Genomic DNA, 24,881 nt, shown 5'->3' with positions numbered 1-24,881 from the left:
CGGGGAGCTTTAATATGCTCTTTATGATCCAATTTTGAGTTTTCTTTAGTAGTTTAATATGGTTTGATGATGCTGAGCCCCATCCTATTATTCCATATTCCAATAGAGAGTGGCATGGAGCATAATATACTCTCTTTAGATCTGTAGTTGACAAGATATAAGAATTAAGATAAATAAAGATTATTAATAATAATCTTTATTTAAAAACTTCATGGAAAAACTTACTGATTTAAAATATTTTATAATTAATTAATATAAATTATTATAAAATATAATAATTGCAAATTTATTGAAAATTTCCTAACTAAGTATTAGTGCATTACGAATGTGTTATGACGATGTGGGAACACGTGTTCATAAAATTTTTGATATTTTTGCTTTCTGTCATTATATTTATTAGCTGCAAGAACACGTGTTTCGATATCTTCTGTATTTACTGATGTTTTGTTGGGAAATAGCGTGCAATCACGTTTTAAACACGATTTTATCAGTCACGAAGTCATCAGTATTATTTTTTCTCTGTCTGATACTGGATTTCAATTATTTTTAATTATATTTAAATAAAATAGTTAGTTTAATAACAAGGTATTTTTATTAATTGTCACACATCTACCGGTTTCGCTTCACTCAAGCTTCATCAGTATGTAAATTAAAAACTTTTTAACCAACATCCTGATAAAGCTTGACGGAAGAGAAACCGGTAGATGGGTGAAAATTAATAAAAACCCGTGGTTACTAAACAAAGCATTTTATTTAAATATAGAATGTCTAATCACAAAGTAATTGCTTCCTACGAAAAAATATTTTTTATTATTTAAATAAAATTATATTTTTACAGTGGAACTGAAGCAGGTCATGAAGCTTAAGGCGATGCACTACGTAGTAATGCAAAATCATGTGTTTTTGGTTTGAAAATTTGGTTGCCTAGAAATGTTTCAGATGCTTTAATTAAATACTGCGAGTAGAATACATCCTGGCCATTGAAATGATCGAGCATTTTTTAGATAAGTCTTTTTATAAGCCCAGAAAAAAAAATGTATAAGGCTTATGAAAACCGCTTTAAAGTTCAAAATCTCCTACTTACGAACCCATTTTCGGTTATGGTTTTATTGTATAATGTGGCAAATTAAGTTATTTATAAAATGATCGGAAAAAATTAAATATTTATTACTGAACATCCACAAAATAAAATAACAGGCACTTTTTGGTCAGGTTTTTTTCTTGCATAAATCAAAACAGGCGGGTGGTGTTAAGCGGGAAATTAAACCTTATCGCCATCTACGTAAGGGCTGTTATTGATAGCGGCTCGATTTAAAATGTTTCAAGACGTAGTGCATCGCCTTAAAAGTAGATTACCCTTTTATCCGAAGCGCTAAAAATCTCGTAATCGACGTGTTCTGGTGTCATGAATTAACTAATATAACTTTTCTGTCTGAATCGAAATCTATGAAGTTGATTTCAGCACGCTTGTTGTTTCTACTATCAGCTTTTGAATACAAAAATTTATTTATTTTTTATTTGAAACATTTACAGAGTGAGCAATAATTACATCAATGTTAAATGTTGTGATGTGCATAGACGAAGATTTTAAATGGTCTCAGCATGCGTACATTAAGATTTGTTGTTACTATGTGGAGATATTGCTGATGAAATAAACATATAAATCAAAATAAAATATAAAACACAGTAAGTAATAATATAGGTACATCATTTTTAGTTCAACTATGACAGCATATTATCTTATGTACAATAGCTAATAAAATTAGCACATGTATTTTAAAATAAACGAGGCAATTTATACACTAGCTGACGTGTAAACGGCGTTAAGCATTAGTGAAAAAATATGTAAAACTCTTGTCGAAAATTGCCATTTATCCATTATTGGCTAACCTGTTTAATCAAATCAGATGCTTTACTGTTTCCATGAGAGATAAATGTAATACCTACTGACACAGGTACGGTGGCACTATTAGCTGGAGGTGAGATGTAAACACGACGAATCTGTTGCAAACCCACACACAAATTTAATAATCCTGATATTATTTTCAGTTCTTTTGTGGCTTTTGCGATAGCAACAACTGAGTTTAATTTTCCAAGATATCAATAATAATAAATTTTCGTGACTTTCTACAATTTTTTTGTATAACCTTTTTATCAACCGAACTGTTTAACTTTAAAAGATCCAAATTTTGTAAAACTAAAGTGAAAATAATATTACATCCACAATAATTGATATACGGACTTCAAATTACTGGTAATTCGTTTAAAAACGGGATTGCAGGCCATTAACGAATGAATTAACAGTTTTCTTGATAAAATTTTAGTAAATTTCGAATAGGCAATATAGGCACGTACAGGAAATCAAGTGAGGACTCTAATCTGGAGAAACTCACAGTCAAGTTTTTGGCAGGACAAGAGAAGGATGGTCACCAATGTGCTGGAGTGACCATCTGACTGTGACTGTCGTCTGGTGCGTCAGCGTCCTTGGCTTTCCATGCAGCCCAGGACCGCGAGGAGTGAAGGAGCCTTGTCCGCCAGGGAAAGTGGAGTGGGGTCGCAACACTTAGCAATGAAGAAGATACTCAAGAAGAAGTATTATATCTGATCGGATTATAGCTTTTTATCTGATTTCTTTGATTTCCGGAATCGAAAAGATCAATTGTTCATTAAATTGACGAATAATGTCAATATTCAAAAATAAACCTTTTTTATAAAAAAGTGTAAATGGGGCCCTAACTTTTAATTTGATTTGCTTGAAATAAATTCGTCGAACTAAATATAAAATTACTCATTAAAGGGAGCTGCCTCTCATTTTTACACAGATTTTCGTCATTTCCGTGACATTATGGACAAACGAAAATCATTATAAAATAAAATAAATCACTTTTTGCACTAAAAACAGTAACAAACAGTAAACAGTAGTAACATATCATTTTTGGATTTTAAACATTTCGATACTGATAACTTTTCTAAAGATTTGGATATTGAAAACGAAATTACCGAATACTTACGATTTAATTCCTATGGTCATCGAACATGACAAGATAAAAATAATTCATCGTTTAGTTTTTTATTTATTTTTCCTGGAATAAGAGATATATAAGTTATCAGTGGAAAAGCTTTTGTGCATCTTCATTATAAAAGATAAAATATAAGTGTTTGTGATAATAAGAAAAATGTTTTAGATTCTAGGAAAACTTAATTCAATATCGTTGTGCTTTCGTGGAATACAAATTTCCGTATGTCAATTTTGAACGAAACCAGTTTTGTGAATTACAAGTGCAATGCAACATGTTTTGGAGTGATTTTGATTATACGACCGGTTTTGTTCTGAAATCTTTAGTGATTTTTTGGTAAAATTTTCCATCCTTCGCCATGGCTTCTGTGGATATGGATTTGAACCAGATCTTGGATAAAATGGGAGAGTTCGGAAAGTCACAGATTATAAGTTATATGTATATTTGTCTTCCCATGGTGTTTATTGCGACATACGATAGGAGTTTTGTGTTCACTGCCAAAGATGACTATTACAGGAAAGTATTTTTATAAGATTGTTTTTTTTTATTATGTGAAAGTGATAACATCACATCCGATTTGAGTAATTATTTAGGAACTAATCCTGTATTTCTTATTAAATTGTTATTTTAAAGTAGAACTCAATTTTCTATGAACTTTCAAAGTAGATTATACTACACTCTGAGTCAAAAAAATCACACCTACTGCAAAATTTTATGAGACAATAAAGCGTTCGCCATCGGATGTGCAGCATCATCGCCCTGATGCACGCCTCCGGATGAAGCCACCAGTCTCTTGAGACCGTTAGAAAAGCCGTCGAATGGCAAAACGGCTTAAGTTAAGTTGCCTAACAACATCACACTGTCGCATTCCTGATTGCAGTAGTGCCACCACTTCGTCAGCAGTTGAGACCATTTTAAGGTGTTGTTTTCTAGCGTTAATTATTCACGTGTGTTCTCTTCAACGTTCTGATAGTGAATAACCCATATTTGACATAAACTGCTCCTTTTATAGCCCAGGAAGATGGACAGTTAATTTGCCATTGGGATTTGTATAAATATAAACACTCCAATTAAGTATGTTCTCACCTTGCGTCTATTAAAGTGTGTCGTTACTAGCTGGTGTAGAAGCTACCAGTGAAATAACAAAAATCATAATAAGAAAAATCAAAATATAAAACATAGTACAGAGAAAGAGAAGAAAGAAAGAAAAGAAGTTGTAATTAAGGCGATGCACTAGGTCGTGTAATATTTTAAATTGAGCCGCTATCAATAACAACCCTTACGTAGATGGCGATAAGGTTTAAATTCCCGCTTAACACCATCCGCCTGTTTTGATTTATGCAAGAAAAAAACATGGCCAAAAAGTGCCTTTTATTTTATTTTGTGGATTTTCAGGCATAAATATTTAATTTTTATTCGATCATTTTATAAATAACTTAATTTGCCACATTAAGCAATAAAATCATAACCGAAAATGTGTTCGTAAGTAGGAGATTTTGAACTTTAAAGCAGTTTTCATAGGCTTTTACACTATTTTTTCTGGGCTTATAAAAATACTTATCCAAAAAGTACTCGATTGTTTCAAAGGCCAAGATGTATTCTACTCTCAGTATTTAATTAAAGCATCTGAAACATTTCTAGGAGACCAAATTTTCAAACCAAAAACACATGATTTTGCATTACTACGTATGGCATCGCCTTAAGCATAATTACATATATTTTTAGTTCAAGTTCTTCTATTTACCATGACATCATATTTTTTCACAATAGCTAATAAAATTAGCACATAGTTTTTTTTAAATAAACGAGGCTATTTATAAATATGTATATTTCGTTATATTCTACGCCATTCTACGTCATTATGCAAACTGTCAAAAATCATGACATACGTGTTATTAATGTTTATTCCATATTTAACATGTTTCTCTAGAACACTTTAAGTTTTTATGTTTCTAAAATAATATTTGTTGTTTTTGTAACGATAAGCCGAAACGATAATTATTTGAAATTTCCTCGAAACAAAAAAGTCGAAAAGTATGCTCAGAAAATTATTAAAAACACGTTTTGTTCTGTTGTATAACATGTTTATAGATATAGAAAAAAATCACCGTATATCTTGAAATGCAACCTAGGCATTTGTCGAGAGATTTTTGTTATTTTTTAAACGAGTCGGGTTTCATGAAATGTGTTCACAACTTTTGCTTTATTATTATCTATTTCGTAATAGATCTAGCACGCTCCCTCTAACAATTGTATTTATATATCTCCCTTTCAAACAATTTTTATTTATTTAGTATTTACGGCACAAGTTCCATTTACACACAAAGTTTTTATTTTATATTTTTACATATACATAGTGCAGTATTAAATTTTTATGAGAAAAATTAAAGAATTAAATTTAGTTAAAACATAAAAAATAAAATAACAGTAAAGAAAGAAGCAATGACAATAGCCTGTTATGTAGTCTGCCTGTGACCTCATTAAAATAAGTGGTGTTAAAATGTGTTTTCTTCTTCTTTGTGAACGCTCACTAAGTAGTTTTTATGTGTACAACCTTAAGTATGTGATGTTTTGGTTAATTGAATTACCGTTTTAACCCTTAAATGCATACTGTTGCAAAACTGCAACATACCGTTCAAACCACCTTTAACTCTTTGGTGTATGCTTAATGCATGCCGTTTTAGAATTATCAAGTTCACGGTAATATATTTTATCGAGTGGCATCACCTTTTTTTTCTTTCGCGAATGTCAAATGTCACTTTTTCTTTAACAAAGTGAAGATTCTCGAAAATCGGTTGGAGGTTAGAATTACAGTTTGGTTTTGCTGTTATTATTTTGATTTTCTTAGGTAATTAGATACAATAATACAATACTTATATGTAATAACTCGTATTTTTCCGGTACACTTATTAGTTTTGAGAATTTTTTTAGGTTTTTTATTTTTTTTTTCATACGTAAATTGTTCATATTATTTTTTTATTAAATACATGGTGTTGTAAATCTGCAATATTTTTTTTTAATCAAATATCACATTTTTTTGTTAAAGTTAGCTATTCTGGGAAAACTTGTAACAATATTATCATGTAATATATATGAATAATAAGATACATTATCTGATAAACAGAAAACAATCGCAAAATAAACAATTTCTTTGATTTTAAACGGATGTTTGACCAAAAGGCAGGAGAGTAATTTGCGCGCGGTTTTTTTCAAAAAAGCTTGGAATTTCCTGGCATACAACAGGTTAAAAAATTACAAAAAAAAAATTCTTTATATTTCCTTGCATATGCATGTAAATATCTACAAAATATATTTTTTTCCAGAAAAATTAATAAATCATGCATTTAAGGGTTAAGGAGCCCAAAATCAGCGTTAACAATATATATATATATATATGTATATATGTGACCGTCACGGATGATTCAATGTTTCCTGTTTCACGTTTGTGAAAAAAATTGCCATTTATCCATTGTTAGCTAATCAATTAAATCAAAACAGGTGCTTTACTGTTCTCGTGAGAGATGAATTTTAGAGTATCGTCACAGGTATGGGCATTACGGTAAATATTAGCAGAAGGTGAGATGTAAACACGCGGAATCTGTTACAAACCTACACACAAATTTAATCATTCTGATATTATTTTCAGTTCTTTTGTGGCTTTTGCGATTGCTACATCTGCTTGTAATTTTCCAAGATATCAATAATAATAATAGATTTTCGAGATTCGAGTAAAAAGGTTTTTTAGGCGTCTTAAACCGAAATGTTTTACTTTAAAGGTTATTTGTTTTGATACTGAAAACGGAATTAATTCTAATGGTCAACGACGTTACGAGATAAAAATAATTCATCGTTAAGGCGATGCCATACGTAGTAATACAAAATCATGTGTTTTTGGTTTGAAAATTTGGTCGCCTAGAAATGTTTCAGATGCTTTAAATAAATACCGCGAGTATAATACATCTTGGCTTTTGAAACAATCTAGTATTTTTTACATAAGTCTTTTTATAAGCCCAGAAAAAAATAATGTATAGGCCTATGAAAACTGCTTTAAAGTTCAAAATTTCCTACTTACGAACCCACTTTCGGTTATGGTTTTATTGTATAATGTGGCAAATTAAGTTATTTATAAAATGATCGGAAAACATTTAAATATTTATGCCTGAACATCCTCAAAATAAAATAAAAGGCACTTTTTGGCCATGTTTTTTTCTTGCATAAATCAAAACAGCTGGATGGTGGTAAGCGGGAATTTAAGCCTTATCGCCATCTACGTAAGGAGTGTTATTGATGGCGGCTCGATTCAAAATATTACACGACGTATGGTATCGCCTTAAGTTTTTTGTTTATTTTTTTGGCATAACAGATAAAACCTATTGTTCTTCTTTATTAATCATAAAAGTGTTTGTGATAATAAGAAAATTCTATAAAAACTTAATTCAATAATGTAGTGCTTTTCTTCAATACAATTTTCCAAAGCTTGCAAATAATTTTGTGCGAAACCAGTTATGTGAATTACAAGTACAATGCATTGTGTTTCGGAGTGATTTTGATTATTCCATCGGTTTTTTCTGAAATATTTACTAAGTTAACGGATGTTATTGTGAATTTTGGTAAAGTTTTCGATTCTTCGCCATGTCTTCTGTGAATATTAATTTAGACCAGATCTTGGTTAACATCGGAGAGTTCGGAAAGACACAGTTTATAGATTATATGTATATTTGTCTTCCCTTGCTGGCATCTGCGATATACGATACGCATTTCGTATTCACTGCCGAAGATGACCATTACAGGAAAGTATGTTTGTATATTATGTGAAAGTGATAACATCCCACCCGCGTTGAGTAATTATTTAGGAACTGATACTGGATTTCTGTTACTACCGGAATTGGAAATTGTTGCTTTTGTCGTAATGTCGCAAAGTCCTGCTTAGCCAGTATATAAATTAAACTCACGACGCTTGGGTAGGACCCAAATGCGATGCTAACTCAGAAACGTCATTCTTCTTCTTTATGTGCCGTATCAGGTCCCCCCGACGTTGGCGATCACTCTAGAAAATGTCTCTTTGTCTTGCGCTGCCCGGAATAGCTCCTCCACACTTCTAATGCCGGTCCACTCTCGTATATTTCGCAGCCAAGACATTTGTCTCTTACCAGGCCATCTGCGACCCTCTATCTTGCCTTTCAATATTAACTGGAGCAAGTGATACTTCTCCCCTCGAAGTAGGTACATGACCCAGATATGAAATTTTCCTGATTTTTATTAATCTAAGCAGTTCTCTCTCTGCTCTAGCCCGTCTGAGAATTTCTGTGTTGGTGATCATGTCGGTCCATGGGACTTTGAGTATTCTCCGGTGAAGCCACATTTCAAAAGCCTCTAATCTGTTCATGGTATTTACTTTCAAGGTCCATGTTTCACATCCATACAACAAGACCGACCACACATAACATTTTAGCATTCTCTGCCTTGGTTTTAAGCTGATATTATCATTGCAGAAGAGGGATTTTTATTTTAATGAACGCAGTTCTTGCTGCTTCAATTCTGCACCTAACCTCTACATCTGGGTCAAGAGTCTCCGTGAGAATACTGCCGAGGTATCTAAATCTTTCGACCTTTTCGACATTGCAACTATTTAACTGTATCACTGATTCAGAGTGATCGAGTAAAAATATAATCTAGAAACGTCATACTTTTTATTTTTATATTTATCATATCGTTGATACTATCAGTATCCCCAGGGGAGAGACCATAATTAGGAATTCATGATTGCTAGAATTGGCAACATATTTTTGATGTGAATACCTCTACTAACCGTCTGGAGCCAGTGTCACTATGTCATCCCCAATCGGAGTATGTTGTGATGTTGAAGGATGTTGGGAGAGGAAGGAGATGGTGAAGAGGAAGTTGGGGAAGTATCTCGCTATTCATATCTTTTTTATTTAACGGCATTATAAAGTAAAGTTAAAAAGATACAATATTAAGTAAAATAAAGATATAAAGTGATGTAGTTTGTTCTCAGTCCTCCTCACTAGGTATTCCTGTTCCGAGGCGGACTGTAGGTTGTTGTATGTGTTGATCACGGTTTCCTCATCATTTGTTGGTTCCACCAAAATATAAAATAAATTAAGCAAAAAGTATTTATGTTTGTTGTCTGTAGGTTGCGTTGGGGTTACTTCATAAATTTAATGATTTCCTCATCTTCATGTTTAGTTAGCCATAATTTGATGACTATTTTTAACTTTTCTATTTCCATGGTGTTTTTAATTTCAATAGGAATGGCATATTCAGATCAACGTTTAAATTCTGAATAGTCGTCCTGGTTTTAACCAGGGCGATACTAAGAACATCGTCCACTCTGAAACGTGTCAAAACGCATCAAGTACTAACATAAACATGTTTTTTTCACTTCAATAAAATTTATAAATTATTGGGTGCTATTTTATATGTTTCCGGTTTCCTGTAATTTTTTTATTAATTTTTAACAGCTGTAATTTTCATAAAATTGCATCGACCATTCAACAGAACGATTAATATCAAGGCAAACCAAAAAAAATTACGTCGGTTTTTTTAGAATCAATTAGGAATTATGCTAAATAATATCTAAATTATATAATGTACATAATGTCCTCAATCGCCAACTTTTACGATAACCAGTAACAATATAATGAACTGTGTTATGCACTGAATTCAAGTACGGATCTGCTCGCCGAATCTGTTCGCCGAGCAAATTTGCCTACGGCAACACACTCGCAAACATCTGGTTATTCGAAGGTTCGAACGGTTAGCATCTCATATTACAGTGAAGAAATAGAAGGTATGTCTAGGGAATTTTCACTCGATATAGGGAAATTCTTTTTAGGGAAAAAGGAAACGTACAAATTTTTCATATTTTGGTTTTTGAAGTCGAAATTCTCAAGTCAATTTTGGGAAATTTTGAAATATTCTTGGAATTCTGGAAACTTTGAAATTCACCTCGTGTAAACTCATTCAGCACGGAATAAAATGAGTTTTACTAATTTATTAGAAAACTCTTCAAATTCTTCGTAATCCGATTGAAAACGAGATTGCCTACCCTTAACTAATGAATTAATAGTTTTTAATGTATTATCACGATGTCGATGGAGCAAATACAACTCCTAAAATTGATAGAAGGGAAAAAAAAACCAATTATATGAAGGCGATTATAAAAAAATGTTTTCATTGTGTAACGTACTCCCCATACGTAATAGGGTAGATTACCAATTAACGCTGGATTCATTCTGGAACACAGAATTCAAAAAACCCATTAACCACAATTACCCTATTAGACATAGAAAAGCACAAATGTTTATAATTAATAAATCACAAAATGTGTGCGGAAATAGAAGAAAGATTCATAAAATCCCTGAAATATTTAACGTATTATCTGAAGACATAAAAATCAGGTCTTTCTACCTCCGTAGAACATGAAAACGTATACCTAAAAGTAAATGAATGTATAATACCTAATATGCAATATGCAAAAAGACGCACCGTACCTGTAAGATGGTCGTCGTAGAAATCAAATATAGTTTTAGTATACAGCAAAAATTTAGTTCAATGAATCACGTAAAAACAAAAAAAAAATATATATATATTTAATTAAAACCTAAATCCAATTATCAAGATACAATCAAACTGAATACTCAAGACTCAATTTTGTAAGACACTATGTAAAAACAACTGAATAAATATCATAAAAAATTAAAATTAAAGTCATTGTCTAAAAATCTTTGAAACTGGCTACTAGCCGGCCCAAGAGATGGCGCACACGGGTCGGTAAGCAATCGACATTAACCAAATGCTGTAAGACCCTCTGCAGAAATGTTCCACACTGCACTGCGCTGTAGACCGTTACCTTTCTATAGCGAACTTAATTTTCTGAGCAACTTTCTTTCATTTTACTTTAGGAATAATTAAAATGTGAGCGTCGAGCAAGCTCCCGTTATTTCGTCTTAGTCTTATGTCGCTTTAAGCGAAAAATATTTATTTATTTACTAACGGACATCGTCCAAATTACAAAATAATAACACGAATAAAGTAAAAAGAAAAATACAGGAGTAGACAAAGGTACATGAAAGCAAAGACATATGGTAGATATAATATAAGAAAATAAAGTGACAAGTCGAATCAAGTCAAGAATACGCCGTGGGTCAGGACCACAGGACACTTATAATATTCCGTCACTTGTTTAGCGACTGGCAAAAATCATTCAGACTTATCCCAAAAAAGTTAAGGTTTTGACTTGAGTTGACCAGGTCTACACATTCTGGACAATGGTGAATAATATCCATAATTTGTCGAATGATGGTTGAGGAAGAGCAATTCATTATTTCTGAGTCTTTGCGAGGGGGGATATTGAAGGGAATGAGTTGCAGTAGAGTAGGTGAATCAACAATACCATTTATAATTTTGAAGAAGCAAATGAGGTCATTTCTTTCCCGACGGACTTCCAAAGGAGAGAGGTTTAGAGTTAGTTCAATTTCATCATATGAGTATTTGCCTTTTTCTAAACCTAGTCTCCTAGCAATCCATCTTAAGAACCGATGTTGAACAGATTCAATGCGTCGAATGTGGACAGCATAAAAAGGAGACCAAATAACACAAGCATATTCAAGATGGGGGCGAACCAAGGAGCAGTAAAGAGTTCTAAGGGTATTTACGTTTTTGAAGTCCGAAGTGATTCTAGTGATGAAACCAAGTAGTTTGAGGGATTTATTAACGATTGCAGTTATGTGATCCCGAAAAGAAAGCTTGCTATCAAGAGAGACACCAAGGTCTTTAATAGATGTAACAGTTGTTAAGCAAATATTATTAAATTTGTATTCGAAGACAATCGGTTTTTTTGATCTATAGAAGGACATAATTTTGCATTGATCGACATTTAGTTTCAAACAATTAATTTTACACCAATCATTGAAAGAGTCGATATTCGATTGAAAAAGAAGGCAGTCATCGTGATTTTTTATAATCTTTAGAATCTTATTGTCGTCCGCAAAAAGCTAAAAGCGTGTATGAGAAAAAATACTAAAAATGTCGTTTATAAACAAGTTACAAAGAAACGGTGCTAGATGTGCACCTTGAGGTACGCCAGACGTTACTTCAATAATAGTAGACACAAAGTTGTTTTATTTAACTCTTTGTATTCAATTCCTTAAATAAGAATTAAAGAATGATAACAAGGGGTTTCTAATACCGATAGCATATAGTTTGGCCATAAGGATTGAGTGGTTTACTTTAACTTTTTTTGGTCGAAAGCTTTAAAGAAGTCGGTATATAGAATTTAGATTGTCAGGTATATCATATAACACCCTGTATTTATACACGTGTCATCTTTATCATTTGTCTGGAAGCATCGTAGTAAGCCAGTCATTTTAATTAATACCTTTGCCATGTATTAGCTTTAAACAGGTATCAACAATTAAATTCAAATTGCATTTTCTAAGGTAAAATCACTTGGTTTCCAACTCATTCCGTTTGCAATTAGCTTTGGCGTACTATATTTCTTGCCAAACCTTTATTGCATCGCGAAATTGGTTAGCAAGTCATTTTCTTTATTATCAGAAACAATAAATTAGAATCACAGAAAAAAACAAGACTTTCAAAATATTTTTTTCATTTTCATCGTCAAAACGATTCGGTTTATTGGAACGATATACAGGGTGTGTCGGCACGTAGCCGACAAACTTTAACCAGCTATTCCTTAGCATATTTGGAGTAAAAAATCTTATGTGCACTTTGCTGTCCGGTAACGTTTTTTTTTAATAAAAAAATTACTATTCATATTTTCACCACATGTCACCACTGTTTTATCCTTTGTCAAAGTTTGAAAACCCATCTGGCAATATTTTATTCGAATTCCGTTGAATAATGTACGTGTGTACCTATATTGGCGCGCTTTTACAATCTCAACGAAATGTCACGGCACCATTCGTCTTATTTTTAACTTTTATTATTTAGTGTGTGCGAAAGAGCGAAGACGCTTTTCGACAAACTTGCTTATAACAGCTGTTGACCACGAAAAGCAATGCCAATGACAGTGATGTAGTGTGGAAATTTTTATTTTTTTTGTTTTTAATTGAAAAAAAAATGCTACCGGACAGCAAAGTGCCCATAACATTTTGCACTCCAAATGTGCTAAGGAATAGCTGGTTAAAGTTTGTCGGGTACATGCCGATACACCATGTATAATATAAAAAAAAGTACTTACGCAAAGGTGAATAATGTTATAACCTTTAGGTTATCTAATGTTAGTGTGCGTAAAACCCGTTGATGTGATATTGTATTTCTATTTTTAAAGTTTTTCATTATCTTAACTAAAGTTTTTATACCGCTATGAGTATGAATGTGATTTTTGAGCGATTCGGAATAAATTTCTACGGAATTTTGTAAAAGTGTGGTAATTTTTTTAACAATTTCATCATGGTAGCCAAGAAGGATGTGGATTTGGACCATTTGTTTGTGGATATCGGCCAGTTTGGAAAATTCCAAAGAAATACCTACATGTGTATAGTCATACCCATGTTTTTCAGCTCTAATTATGCTACAAATTACATCTTCACAGCGTCAAACGACACTTACAGGAAAGTAACTAATGGTCTTTCATACTGATTAAGATATTTAAGTAGAAGTCTTTCATTCAATTTCAAGCAAAAATCATTTTCTCTTCTATTTTACTTTAAAAGAGAAAACATTTTTCTATTGAATTACATCTTTTGTTTTTACCCTTCGAGGATGTTGTAGACCATCATTTCAGATTCAATTCTAATTTAAAATATAAGTGACATACACAGTGTCCAGAAACTAGCGGTGCAACCGGTGAATCTACATCACATTTTTGGAGTCAATTTCACAGAAAATTTATTTTGATTTGAGCTTTCGTTTTCGAGTAAATTGAGACCGAAGATGGAATTTATAAGATCAAATTTGAAAAATATTGGTTACTCTTAAATTTATTTCATCTTTTTAAAATGCTTCGAAGCATAGATCCGGCTTCAAAAGTTTTAGACCCTTTAATTGATGAAAAAGTGAAAAATTCTTGACACTGTGTTATGATTATATACGACCAAGACATGAACGCGGAACTTTTAATCTATCCGGGAGGAACTCATGTTCTCTTAATACTAACTTTTAATCTATCCGGGAGGAACTCATGTTTTCTTAATACTAACTTTTAATCTATCCGGGATAAACTCATGTTCTCTGAATTCTAACTATTACTCTATCCGGGAAGAACTCATGTTCTCTTAATACCTACTAACTTTTAATCTATCCGGGAGGGACATATGTTCTCGTAATACTAACCGAAAGTTTTGATTCAGACTTACCGAATATAATTATTGATTCAATATTTCGTTTTTGTGATACTAAGCAATACAAAAACTGGTATGGTTATCTTACCACACTTTAATTAATATTTCACATCATGAAACTCCTATTATGTATGTCAAAACAAAATAAGCAAGCTTTATACTAGTCACAAAATTATCATCTATACATTAGACAAAAAAATTGTGCAATCTATTAAAATTTGAGATTCTTTTTATGCATACAAAGTTTTTGCGATACACAGTTATAAGAATAAATTGGTTGATGAAGCAGTTATACCGGTTAACCATTTAGATGAATAAATCATTTTAAACATCATAAAAATTGAAGGCGGGGGTTAATAGAATCATATAAATAAGTCGTCTCAATGTGGCCAATTAACAATTCTACAATTAATAATTCTATTTTGTAGTGAATTGGCTTGAAATTCTGGAATTTATAAATTATTATATTCGTTACCAGAATATAAAAATTATTTTTTTGATTAAAGTAATAAAGTAAATAAATATAAAATCTATTTACATTGAGTTTCTACATATTAAGGCGAAGATTAATGCTAAATCACTATTTTGATTTATCTTTATAACGAATTGGTGTATATTGTGAATACCAAAAAAATTGCTTTAAACAAATTGAAGGTTTTCCTATCGTTTCGCTTGAGTAGAGTACAAGTAAAAAAATAAATTACTGAATAAAAAATATAAATGTAAACTACTAAAAATTTTTTTTTTCAACAGAAATGTATCAACGCATAAAGGAAACAACTTAAAAAAAATACAGTCTTATAGCTAAGATTATCTGTGACAGTTTCACTTGATTAACGTTTTGCTTTCTTATTGAATTATTTACAAAATAAATAAAAACCAGTTTTGTACTAGAAATATAACGTTTCTAGACTCGATTTTAAAGCCTATTACCTACAATATAAGGTATACCAAGAATATAAACATTTTTGGCCTGTAGCTTCCTCTTAAGAGATGTGAATACTACTCCTCCATAAAATCGTTAGCTTGTGTTTGGAATAGGAGTGCACAGTACATTATTGTAGTTATTTATAAGTAATTGTGATGTATGGTAATAAGTTGGGTATTCAAGCGATAGATGGCACTAGTCAGAAAGCTTACTCCAGAGTCCGACAGAGTGTAGCAATTGCCTGTGGGGTATCCTTGTCAGACTTCAAGCTTCTAGAAACAGAGAATTACCAACCCTCGGGTAATGAACAGTGTAGCTAAATCCAGACTTATTTATTGTAACGTAAATACACGCAATTATTGTAAAGAACCTTTTACTTTATCGAGAGTTCCCAACACACAGAAATCGGCTAGTAAGCAGAGATATAACAGTAATTAATAATATAATAGGTATTATAGTGAGTAGAATAGTTATATTATAAGTTTGGTAGATGTGATGTAGATGTAAGTACTTAATTACCTGACTTAATTCAATCTGTATAAACATTAAATAGATACTTCAATCTACTATGTATCGAATGGAAGTAGGTCAAATAAATAATTTTAATTTAATTTTGCTTTTTTTAATGTAAAATAAGCAGGAAAAAATCTTTTATTTTCTATGCCTGTAAATCGTTTGAATATAATTTAAAAATATATATTATTAGTTCGTCAGATTCGATAAACAGCTCAAAAATATCACTACCTAATTACATCGGAAACGGAAGATACGATATTACAGTAATTAGTATATATGTATATGATTCAGGCGTAAATTATTAATAAAAATATATACAGGGTGTATCGGCACGTACCCGACAAACTTTAACCAGCTTTTCCTTAGCACATTTGGAGTAAAAAATGTTATGGGCACTTTGCTGTCCGGTAACATTTTTTTTCAATTAAATACAAAAAATTATAAAAAAATCCACACTCCGTCACTGTCATTGGCATTGTTTCTCGTGTTCAACAGCTGTTATTAGTTATTAGCAAGTGTGTCAAAAAGCGTCTTCACTCTTTCATACACACTAAATAATAATAGTTAAAAATGAGACGAATGGTGCCATGCCATATATACAAATGTATGTACGTACGTATATTATTCAACGAAACTCGAATAAAATATTCCCAGATGGGTTTTCAAACTGTGACAAAGGATAAAACAGTGGTGACATGTGGTGAAAATATGAATAATAAATTTTTTATTAAAAAAAAATGTTACCGGACAGCAAAGTGCCCATAACACACCGCCGATACACCGTGTGTATGAAAACGAACAATAGTACCAACTGCTCCCAACCGGTTGGAGTAAGTGAAAATATGGCATCCTCAATGGGGGTATATTGTTACGCTGAAGGTAGTGTGGAGGGGAAGGAGATAGGGAGGGGAAGGTGGTGAAATAGCTGGCTATTCAGATATGGTCATTAAACACGGCCAATGCCAAGACTAAAGTTGAAAGTTTAAAAAATTTAAATGATTGGTTATTGTTTCAAAGTAAAATTGTTTAAGAACATGATTTTTTGTATTTTTTGTTGTTGTTGTTTTGCCTTCAATGAGGAAGGGTTCTTCCGAATCCTGTTGACATAGCTCTTTCATTTACTGAACGATGTATTTTTATAGTAACTGGAAAGATTTTTTAGAAATAGTAATTTAACATATAATTTGAAATTTCACCAACAGATGTGCCGTGCCAGAATGCGACACCGAGAACACACCTTTGGAGGCCGAATGGCTTCACTACGCAATGCCAGACAGCGAGGACCCCAGAAGGTGTTTCAGATACGCCCCTTTCCTGAACACCTCCCTGGTCAACTCCACCTGCATCCCGGATGCCTTTGACCATAACACAGTCATCGGGTGCGAAGACTTTGTCTTTGGATTAGGTCATTCTATAGTCAAAGAGGTAGCAATTAAACCCGTCTTTATTATAGTACTATTAAATGCTTCACTAATCACAGGACACATTTAAATTGGCTTATGTTAGTTAAATTGATGACACGTTGTTGAAGTTTGTCACGGAAGAACCATACATCCACTACTCTATCGGTAAGGAAGTGTTTCCTAGGATTAGATGCGAGAGGTGTTTTATTCGTTTTATTGAGTGTCAATGGAGATTTATATTTTTTGTTAATGGTGAAGATTTCTTGGATCAAAGGGCAATTATAATGTCTAGGTAAATTTTTGAAAATTTCAATTAAATCATCCCTTTCTCTTCTTTCTTTTAACGATGGTAATCTTAGTTTTTTGAGTCTATCTTCATATTGCCGGTCTTTTAAAGTTCTTGGAATTTTTATAAATCGTCTATGTACTTTCTCTATTAGATCTATATCTTTCGCAAAATATGGACTCTATATTTGGAAAACATATTCCAGGAAAGGTCACACATATGTTTCATATATTTTTAAGATGATATCCGGTGTAAATGTGTTCCGAAGTGTTTTGGAATCTCTTCCAATCAATCTCACATGGCCAGCCATCATTTTCGTGTTCCCGTCCGCGCACGTGCAAGCCTGTTCTCCGTCCATCTTCCACACATCACACTTTATAAATACGGTCCTGCCATAGATAACATTGTTGTAACATCTCCTTCTTTTCCACAAAAAAATTGATGTAACAGAAAGAGTGGTTACAATGGAGACCTCAGTACGATGGAGTTACAACGTGTTGTTTCATTCTACTACTTACTTACCACAACGGTTTTCAAATATAAGGATTAAGTACAACTCTTCTCAAAATCCCAATAAACCATCAAGACGTGACACTTGGCTGTGACAATTGCAAACATTAATATTTCTTTTTCAATAATCGTAAATTAACTCTGTGGCACCATTTTATTTTAATGAAAATAAATTTCTTTATATGTACCACGATTTAATCAAAATAATCGACCCTTTCAACAAAAACCATTGGTTTCTAAACATGTCGTTTATTTTGAAAGTAGTAGTCTGTAAATGAAGTGATTTAGTTTTATTAAACCAACATACCTATTTATTTTGTAAGATTACCATATTTCTATCTGTTTATCGTACTCGCATAAGCACTCAATATTTGTCAACAAAGTAGCTGATTTCCAGTACCATTAGTATAAATGTGCAAGTAAACGATGCTGTGTTTTTTCGATGAAATGTTTGAGATGAAGGGCAATAATAATTAATGCAAATGAACCAATGAAAAATAAAATCAAGGCGATGTAACTTATGCCAAAATTGACCATATTTTTCCAGCTTGAAATACAGTGCGACGGATGGAAGCGAACCCTAGTCGGCACCATCCACAGTGTGGGTCTCCTCTGTGCCCTGCCCCTGGTCTCCGTTGTTTCAGACAGGTATGGGCGGAGGCTGGCCTTCGTGTCCTCTGCTTTCCTTGCCGGCGTATTTGGACTCGCCAGGTCTTTTTCCACTTCCTATGTCATGTTTTTGATATTTGAATTCTTGGAGCCACTCTTTGGATCTGGAGTCTTCAGTGCTGGCTTTATTCTGGGTAATTTTGCAGTTTTTTCTCCTTAGCGTAGTAGAACCAGATTCCGGTCCTCAAGCTACTCCAGTTTCTCATAATACTTTTGTACCTAGGTTGGCAATTGTACCAGAATTAGCAAAATAGTTGTTATAAAAATTTTGCGTTAAATAACACTATCTAAACTGTTAGACCCCATGTTTCATGTTTTTCAGTTCAAATCTCGTAAATCTAATTGAAGCCAAAAATACTCTATTTGTAGTGTTTCTGTCAAAATTATCAGATTTACTCCAATTATTGCTATTATTGTTTACAGGAATGGAGCTGGTGGGTCCAAAACGTCGTGTTCTGGGCTCCACTATCATCTGCATGTTCTATTCTTCTGGCGCTATGCTGCTTGGTTTGATCGCTTGGCTTGTACCCTACTGGAGGGATCTTCTCCGTGTCCTCTACACTCCTTCCCTCTTATTCATCGTCTATTTTTGGCTAATTCAGGAGAGCGTTCGTTGGCTCATTAGCAAAGGCCAATTCGAAAAGGCTGTTGAAATTCTCAAGAAAGCTGCAAAGAAGAATGGAACAACTTTATCAGAGAAATCAATGGAGAGCTTATATTTGAACGCAGAGAACGAACACACTCAAGTAAAATCCGATCCAGAAAAGAAGCAAAACGCTTTTATACAGTGCTTAAAATCCAAAATTATCATGGTTAGATTGTTAACTTGTTCATTTTGGTGGATAACTTGCACGTTTACCTACTACGGTTTAAGCATCAACGCAGTGAGCCTTACTGGAAACATTTACTTGAACTTTGTTCTGGTCAGTATGGTTGAACTGCCAGCCTACATGACTTGTTATCTGGTGCTGGACAGGATCGGAAGGAAATCAACGCTCTGCATTTCGTTCATAGCTGGTGGCATTGCCTGCATCGCCTTTCCACTTTTACCAGAAGGTAATTATTTATTAACCTATGTATTTTTACGCTAACTCAAGGGTTTTAAAGACACCCAAGTCTTAAAGAGACCCATGTTGTAGGAGAGGAGAACACAGAGCTTGGAAAATAGTTCCATGGCCGAGCTGTTGATAACCCGTTCTCATTTGACAAATGTCAACCCTGTACAAACAGATTAAAGTATTTGGGGCTCCAAACAAGAGGTGGCTTCCAAATGTAACCTTTATCTTCTTATATATAAATACACAATAATTATTTTAAAATGATTTCTTATTCAAATATTATGTAATGTAACTTTTGCTATTTTGACCATTTTGGAGCTTTAGACATTAGACCTAGAAATTAAGCTAAACCACAGAACTAATTGAAGAATTTTGTATCACTCTTTATTTCCTTCTAGGTATTGATTGGCTCTCTATGATCTTCTATCTCCTGGGCAAGTACTTCATCACCATCGCCTTTAGTTCCCTCTATGTCTACACCTCCGAGCTGTTTCCAACTTGCCTTCGTCATTCCTTGCTTGGGACTTGCTCCATGATAGGACGTATTGGCTCCATTGTGGCACCGCAGACACCTTTACTTGTAAGAAAACCCTAACATTTTAAAATCCTTACAATATTTGCTATTTGTAGACTCCCTGGAGAGCAGAGAACTGTTTTTGGGACATCCTACCAGAGACTTATTTAGCAATGTTGTATACTGTGCCTCACCTCAACGCAGTGCTAAAAGGGTTGCGGATTGTAAAGGAGAGTGAAGGAGGACAATTGTTCAAAAGATTACTTTTATTTAAAAACACAAGATACATGCGACATTGTTATTATCAGAAGGACAAACGTGGAGAGGAATTATCTTAGAAATATGACGTCTTAGACAGACGCTCACGTCGGAATGTTCATCGCTTCGCCACGCCAGTTGATGGGGGCTACTTGTCGTTTCATTGTTGAAAACTGGTAGACCTTGCCTAAAAATTAAATACGTGAAAGCACTTCCTACCTTTCCTTCAAAAATGATGTCCAGTAATAATCATGGAAGATTGCTATTTTTTTATTAGATTCTATGGCTAAATTTGTACATGATGTAAGCATAAACCATACTTTTTGTTTAAATTCAAACTTTTCACTGTCCTTCTCTATGTGGTTTTTTGTTCTGGGGCGACATGAGGTTATATATTTTTGTATTTCGTTTCTAGTTGCCTTTATATAAAGACTGACAATATTGTATTCATTCAATAATTTTAGTCTAAATTCTGACATCGACAAATTTAAAAGTGGCATCATGTCAATAATATTGTAAACTGTTCAATGCGCATACATATACAGTACACACACTCCTATACACTACACACGTCACCAGGTAATTACTGAATATACATCCCACATATGAGACATTACAAAGAAACAAATCATAGATACACACCTTTAAATGTTGAGTAAGTTTAAATTGTTTCATCGTACCAATGTTCCTTTTTATTTCTATAATATTAAAAAAAGAATAGTTAACACAATTCTTAACACAATTTCAGGCTGAATACGTTCCAGGGCTGCCCTCCTATCTATTTGGCAGTTTTGCCATCTTGTCCGGTCTGCTGATGCTGACCTCTCCGGAGACCCTGAACATCAAACTCCCCGATACCATCGAGGAGGCAGAGAACATCGCTAGGAAAAAGAAATCGCCCAAAAAGTCAAAGACAGAAACACCTTGAAGGGTCTCAAAAAACCACCTGTTGATATTTTATATTTATTGATATTTTTAAATAAGCTGAGATATTAGTATATAAAGACTGACTGGGAAATTTCCCATGGAATAATTCAAAAGTGAGTTTGTCTGTACCTACTTCAATTTCCATCCCATATTTGACAAATTTAGTCCAGAACAGAGAATTCTAAATCATTGTGAAAATCTGAAAGGTAATTCAAAATCTACCATAATTTATTATACAAACTATTCATAAGACAGGGGGTCTTGTGTTTCTTTTCTGTTTGAAAAAACCCTCTCGTTGTATTTTGTATGACATGTTTATATTCCTTAGGAAGTAAACAGTAAAAAACTCAGTGTTAAGAGTGTTTCTCATAAGTACATTGTATATTATGTAACTGTATAATATAGGGAAAACTGGACAATGATTGCCCGCAAGTAGTGGTTGACCACATTCAATTAATTTCCTTTTTTAAATAACATAATACATAAATATTTCACAGTAGTTTTTGTGGATAATAAAACAAAATTCAACTCAGATATGATTTAAGATCGTTAAGGCCAAAGTATTATAGCGATTTATATTTCGGGTATTATGCCGTGTATTATATCCTACTTTAGTCAACGTTTCGGACAGCATTACAGTGTTCGTTGGCTAAAGAAGGAGGTGGCGCAACATAGCATAATACCCCAAAAATAAATAACCATAAAAAAAATTGAACTCAATTTATTAATTTCAAAAGTGTTAAATGTAATGCCGTTTTAAATGCATTTGTATAGAATAATTATTATATAATATAGTAAAAGGAAAGCTTGCCTTTTAAAGTCAATTTCATTGATGCTAAAAATATCGATATCAGGATTGATTCTATTCAATAGCAAGATTGCTCTCCCACCGGCATGACCCTTCGACATAAAAATAAATAAGTTAATACCATTTTTGGGTTGTTTGATTAACGTTTTTATCAAATCGCTAAAGTGGGCAATCACTGTATTATTGTGGGAATAACTATGTGGGCAATAACTGTACATTTAACTACATTTTTTGTAAATTTTTAAAAAATGATTTTATATTTAATGTAGTATAATATAATCAATGGAAAGATTTGATAGGTAATTAATGAAATATTATGTAACTATTTCTTGTTTTATATTATGGTGGGTAGGACCTAACCTTTAATTTAAATTTAATTCAATCTCAAAATTTCCTTAAGCGGGCAATCATTATCTATTTTACCAATATACGATTTAAGTATTATAAAAAACGTAATCCTCGTATTCTCAGTAGTACGTATAGTAGGCACATTAAAGTTAACCAAAGCTTATCTAATATTATGAAAGTCGCGCTAAAATTTGTCTATAGACCGTCGAAAGATTTCTTATCAATCGTTGGCCGTGTTCGCAAATATCGCTAACTGACCATAAGTGATGAATTTATTCAATATAGTTTTGACATATATGGCTTTATCGATAGACCTCCAAGGGATGCAATATTTCCGATTTTTTTAAATCTTATTATACATCATTTTCTGATTTTAGTCTCGGCTTCACCACCATTTGGGGATGGCATTACCCCACATTGGCCCACATCAACTTCATAATGGTACGTACACATTTGCAAACCGAAACCCGCGAACCGAGCCACAAATTACGAGAAAGTAACGAAGCAACTTCGCGCCATTTGCGGTTGTTGCGTTCTTTCTTATAAGTTGAGGTTCAACTTGGCAGTTCGGCTAGCGTATGTATACGTAGCATTAGATTACATTAGATACATTGCACACTCGACCAAAAGTGATGGAGCCAGGGTTTGAAAATGCCTTCAAATGGCCAAACGGCTGTCACGCGTAAAAATAATACTAACTACTTATGTAATATATATATCTCTGGGCTTTAAATATATATAAGTAACTATTGATACGTCATATTTTTTACGTAATATGTAATTAAAATATTGAAGACAATATTAGTGATTTCTAAACGAAAATCTGAAACAGAAAAATCAGAAAAGGAAACGGTCACACCCAGATGTGACCGTTTCCTTTTCTGATTTTTCTGTTTCAGATTTTCGTTTAGAAATCACTAATATTGTCTTCAATATTTAAATATTACAATTTGAGGTTTTACTCAATAAAGTTATTCCGAAAAATAAATAATATGTAATTGTCCTTTTTACTGAATAACCAAAACACGAACAGTAGAGCCTGACAATAAAAATAAATTCAATCAATTTTAAACTGGAATTTTTATTTACTCATTTTTTTTAAATAAATATCTTCAACATCGACCCCTGTCCATCCACAGCTGGATGAAGGCGAACATAAAATAAATATCATCAACATCGACCCCTGTCCATCTACAGCTGGATATAGGCAAACATAAAATAAATATCATCAACATCGACCCCTGTCCATCTACAGCTGGATATAGGCGAACATAAAATAAATATCATCAACATCGACCCCTGTCCATCTACATCTGGATATAGGCGAACTTAAAATAAATATCATCAACATCGACCCCTGTCCATCTATAGCTGTTTTTGATTCGTGCTTTGGGCTGCAAAGTAGATTGAGGATATGAAAGGTAAGATTATTTTATATGATTCTAATTTCTTCAGGGAGTTGATTGAAAAAGATTCTTCCTTGGTATGTAAAGTAATTTTGTACAAAGGAAGTGTTTAATTTTGGACATGGAAAAATGTATGTAAGTCGAGTACCTACGGTTAGAAATTGGTAATTTTCTTTTTCTTTTATGATTTGAATTAATGAATTTTTAATGTACAGATTTTTAGAAGAAGGTACCTGAAATTATTCGAATAAGCGGTCTGTTGGGTAGTCCGAAGGTTTTAATATGATTTTAATAATTATTCTCTGCACGACTTCTATTGGATATTGACTTAAATGAATATTTAAAAAAAATAAAAATTAAATAAAATTATAATTATAAAACTCAATTCTTTCAAGAAAGTCACACAAATACAATATTGGATTGAATCACTAATGGAGACAAAACTAATTATTCATATTCATATTAGTATGTACAGGCGCAAACAAAATGATTCATGTATTACTTTGGCATTCACTATGTAACAATTTCTAGACATTTTTTGTTTTTTAATGAGTATTTATTATTCACAGTGAATAATAAAAACTCATTAAAAACAAAAAATGATAAGCAAAACTTAAAAGCGTATTTTAATAAAACAATTTAATTAACGCCATCTATGAACACGTAGAATATAACCTTAAAATCCAAATAAATAAATGGTTCTGAAATTGAATAATTAAAAAAGTTGGGGGCTTAACAGATAGATGTCATCATAAATTATGTTTCAGCGGAAAACTGAAAGATTTCTTGAAAAACTTTAAAATAGTGAGAACTGAAGAAATTATGGAAGACTCCAGTAAATTAATTTGGATTCTGCTACAGGCGGTATATAGTCACCTTTTTACATCCCTATTTATCTGTATGATG

At 32.7% G+C, this 24,881-nt stretch overlaps 1 protein-coding gene across 1 annotated transcript in view; it reads left to right on the top strand.

Annotated features, from left to right (window-relative positions):
* The window catches only part of LOC149419713 (organic cation transporter protein-like), a 76,585-nt gene extending 53,178 nt beyond the window's left edge, over positions 1-23,407 (top strand). The window contains exons 2-6 of the mRNA XM_089637236.1: positions 16,991-17,213; positions 18,535-18,790; positions 19,080-19,712; positions 20,113-20,294; positions 21,235-23,407. Coding sequence (XP_089493362.1) covers positions 16,991-17,213; positions 18,535-18,790; positions 19,080-19,712; positions 20,113-20,294; positions 21,235-21,414 — 1,474 coding nt within the window. The 3' untranslated portion in view covers positions 21,415-23,407. The remainder of the gene's footprint in view (positions 1-16,990; positions 17,214-18,534; positions 18,791-19,079; positions 19,713-20,112; positions 20,295-21,234) is intronic.
* Positions 23,408-24,881: the final 1,474 nt, after the last annotated feature.

The sequence above is a fragment of the Hesperophylax consimilis genome, chromosome 11 (assembly GCF_061612785.1).
Source record: "Hesperophylax consimilis isolate HC1 chromosome 11, BYU_Hcon_1.0, whole genome shotgun sequence".
NCBI classification, from domain to species: Eukaryota; Metazoa; Arthropoda; class Insecta; order Trichoptera; family Limnephilidae; genus Hesperophylax; species Hesperophylax consimilis.
Note: the sequence above shows the minus strand (reverse complement) of the source record. Positions and strands in the feature narration are given on the sequence as shown.